We start from the raw sequence: 3,908 nt of genomic DNA, 5'->3' as shown, positions 1-3,908 counted from the left end.
ATTACGATATAACATTTTACAAATTCTTAACATAGAAGCATCTATAATACATGTTGTTCTAAATAAACAATCATTAATTATGGAATAAAAATCAATTCTATCATAAAATTAAAATACAAAATGGCATATACCTACTACAAATAGCATATAGTAATATCATTAATAATAAATAAAAACTGATGTCATCTTAAATACCGTCCTCCGGCCTCATCACACAGCTGATTAAGTCTCAACCTTCCTAGTTTTTCTTCTTCGCCAATCAGTGCTCATGTTCATGTCCGTTGTGCGTATGACTGTGTTCATGTCCACCGTCCCCATGTGAATGTTGATGGCCAGTTGCGAATTGCAATCCAAACATGATCAAAAATCCAATCAAAACTGCAATATACTGCAGTAATCCGCTGAAATCGCTCCATGCGCTCATATCGTGATCATGATGTTTGTGTTCATTTTCTGTATGAACTCGAGCTGATGCAAAAACTCTTTCATCATCTCTTCTTTCTTATCGCCTTGATTTGTGATATTTTCCTCATACCTCCGGTATATCTCATTATTTCCCTCTGAAGTTTCGTGAGATTGTGATGATTCTGCAGAATCTAGGTTGTCACTACTAGAATAATTTGGTGGGGGTGATGTATAATAATCATAAGCAGGCGTTTGATGATGGTTATGAGTAGCATCCCCAAAATGTGAATGTTCATGTTTTCCTTGCACGCTTGGTAGAAGAATTTCGAAGAAAACTACATATAACAGTGTACCGCAAGCCATACCTTGTAATATGGTCGTGGGCAATCCTTGCGCTGCGCTGCTGCTTACCACCAGCCCCAATCCTATGCCTAGAGGACTTACTACGGCGAAGGTGAAAATGTAAGCTATTACTAGTTTAGTTTTTTAAATTCGAACTCACAAGTTCGATTCCTATGCAAAAGGCGATTACTATTTATGTGCGCTGACTGCTCCAAATAAGTAATATACGTTAGAAGTAGAACTTGATAAGCCAACGGCCAATCCTTCAAATAGCTCGTGAACGCTTAATGCTAAAACAATAAGTAATCCTCTTACATTCTTAACCAAAGCATCCTCTTTGTCAATATGCTTAGGCGGTGCCTTTACGTCATTTTTACCAGAAATAACGCAAATCTCGCCGCAATTGTCATTGAGATTTTGATCAATGTTTGTGCATGTACTCTGTTGACAGAATGAGTTATCTTTTCCGCGTTTACGAAAGCTTAAATTGCGATTAAATATATCTTCAAGTTTCTCATCTTCACCTGCTCGATGCATAGCGGCATTTATACGTTCGCGACGGTGTATATACACGTGCACTGATTCATCAATCAAAAACATTATAAAAAAGCCAAACACATAAGTAATTCAGCCAATTGGAATGGTAATTCCGGAATGTGCCCATTTTCAGAAAGAGCTTCAACATTTCTTTAACCTCTGGTAGTAAATGAAGAAATGTTGTTGCCATCAAGACGCCACCTCCAAAATTTAATAGTAGTTGAACAATCCGTGTTTCTTGAATGTAGTCGGCTCCTGTATTTTTCTTTGTTCTACATCTGGCGCGCTTCGCTCTAAACTGTCTTCATGATGCTGCTTGGAGCATCTTTTGCCTTTGCTATCATTTTGTTTAGACTTTAAGCAGCTATAAGTTTCATAGGTATTATTCCACAGATCATAGATAAAGTAAAAAGGCTTATCATAGCGACCCCTTTAGCCAGCATCACATCACCGTCATCTTCGTGGTCATGGTCATGGTCATGATCATGGTCATGATCATCGTGCCGCAATAAGGTCTCAGTCAAATTAGTCAAATATTCTTCCATGATTTAAAATTAAGAAAATATATGAATAGAATTCACTAACGGATTGTAGTTGTAATAACGACTCGTAAATTACCTCAACGATCGTTTATATACGGGGCTTATCAGTTAACGACCGTTAATCATTTATCAAACAGCGGTCGTTATCACACATTGAAAAATAAACCTTCTTAATAGCCGTTATTACGCTTCTTAAAGCGGCCGTTGCTAACCAACACTGTTAGATGGTATCGACACAAGTGATTAAAACTGATTGTCACAGTGTTTACAGCATTTTATTATCACATGACAATTCAGACACTACACATTATAGTCGCACAACAAAATAATTATATTTATTTAAGAGGTTAGAGTGTTATTCACTGCCACTTTCTATTAATTTTGAATTTATGTATCTATTTTATAGACATAACGGCGCGTTGATTTTATTGATGAATGATAACTTTGATGTCATGTATAAATTTTATAGTTATATGTTAACATAGTCACATATATATCAGTACGCACATATATATTTCACCGTTCACATTGTGTAGTGTTGAACGTCAAGAGACCAAGCATGAGACCAATGCGAAATGCGAACGCCGCCGATACCCAACGTGGACACGCGCTCGAATGTTGTGATGCTTCGACATCGACTGCAGCCGTAAGCGTACTAACGGTAACGGCTTAGATCACCTTTTGCCTTATTCAGGTTTTACTAACAATGAGACCTTGACAGTTGACTCGCACCTGTGAACACTTTGATGTCTAATTATTTTTATATCGTTGTTTATTTATTATCGTGAGGAGTCCCATTTTAATATTAATACGTTATGTACATATGTTTTTGTAATTTTGTTACTCTTGCTGTCGACACGAAACACGCAATGCTGTTTCGCATGAAAGCGATCGCGGTGAAAGTGTTTCAGCGACAGAACCGGATTTTGCATCATCGGACGGGTGCAATGGCCGCGGAGGCCCAGAAAATTTATGGGTAGCGTTTGTGCAAACTGTTTTTCGCGATTGCAAAGGTAATATATCACATGCATATATATCGAAAAATTCATATGCGTTTTGTTTTATTTGTAAAGAAGGCATTCGTACGATTTATTAAATATTTAATTTGTAAAATATATTTTTTAACTTTCCGTAGGGTAAGTTATTGCAATGGGCGAAAATCGAAATTGAAAATTTTTTACATTTCTCGGCGTTTCGAAGGTTTCTGAACGTTTGGCATACCTCAGAAAAAATGGATGTGTGTGTGTATGTGTATGTATGTATGGATACAAATTTCCAGTCACGTTTTCGGGCGCACGGATCAACCGATTTCAGTGTTTCAAAAAACATTCGATTCCTATTGATAGGAAAAAGAGCTGATTAGTTTTTGGCGAAGGCAGGTCCAGCCGTTTTGGCTGTGCAAAAAATAGAAATCGACTTTTTGAGAGAACGGAGTATCCGATTTGATTTATCTAAAAAAACATTCAATTAGTAATGATTGGGAGAAGTATTATTAGTTTTGGCAAAAGCAGGCCCAGCCATTTCGAAGATACGGAGCTAAATATGTAAAAAATGGCAGTTTTTGAGAAACTAAGCGTCCGATTTAAATGATTCAAAACTTTCTGCTTGTCTCAACAAATAATTGAGTTTGGAAAAAAAATTGTTATATTTTAATTTTTTTTTTAGTTTTTTTTTGTATATCGAAACTAATTCAGATTTTATTTTTATTCTGACTAAAGTTCTAATATAACTTAACAAAATAATTTAACTTTGAAATCAGTTTATATAATTCTTATAAATATTAGACAATGTTACAATATTAATAATAATCTATTTGAAAACATTCAGTATTCCTCGAACATTTCGTTACGGTACGGGAAATTCCAGCAATTTGCCTTAAGGCACGATGCCACACACTCCACTAGTTAAATTATAATTTGTATTATAGTAATACATGTACATGTAACAATTTTTTACATATATGTATATTTATATGTAACATACAGCATATGCTATAGATATTAATTATCAAGTCAATAAATTAATCTACAAAATTTTATAAAAAATAATTATCAATAAAAAATGAACTAGTAGTGCACGGCA

General features: G+C 35.1%; 1 protein-coding gene across 1 annotated transcript; it reads right to left on the bottom strand.

Moving 5' to 3' along the window:
- Positions 1-258: 258 nt before the first annotated feature.
- On the bottom strand, positions 259-1,356 carry LOC113367005 (zinc transporter ZIP1-like). Its single transcript, XM_026608640.1, is given in 4 exon segments — positions 259-402; positions 708-891; positions 893-939; positions 942-1,356. Coding segments are annotated over 4 exon segments (780 nt in total). The 5' UTR covers positions 1,348-1,356; the 3' UTR covers position 259.
- Positions 1,357-3,908: the final 2,552 nt, after the last annotated feature.

Source organism: Ctenocephalides felis, unplaced genomic scaffold (genome assembly GCF_003426905.1).
Source record: "Ctenocephalides felis isolate EL2017-DRISC unplaced genomic scaffold, ASM342690v1 CF-g0.4_SCAFFOLD_00652, whole genome shotgun sequence".
NCBI classification, from domain to species: Eukaryota; Metazoa; Arthropoda; class Insecta; order Siphonaptera; family Pulicidae; genus Ctenocephalides; species Ctenocephalides felis.
This window is presented reverse-complemented; position numbering and strand designations above follow the sequence as displayed.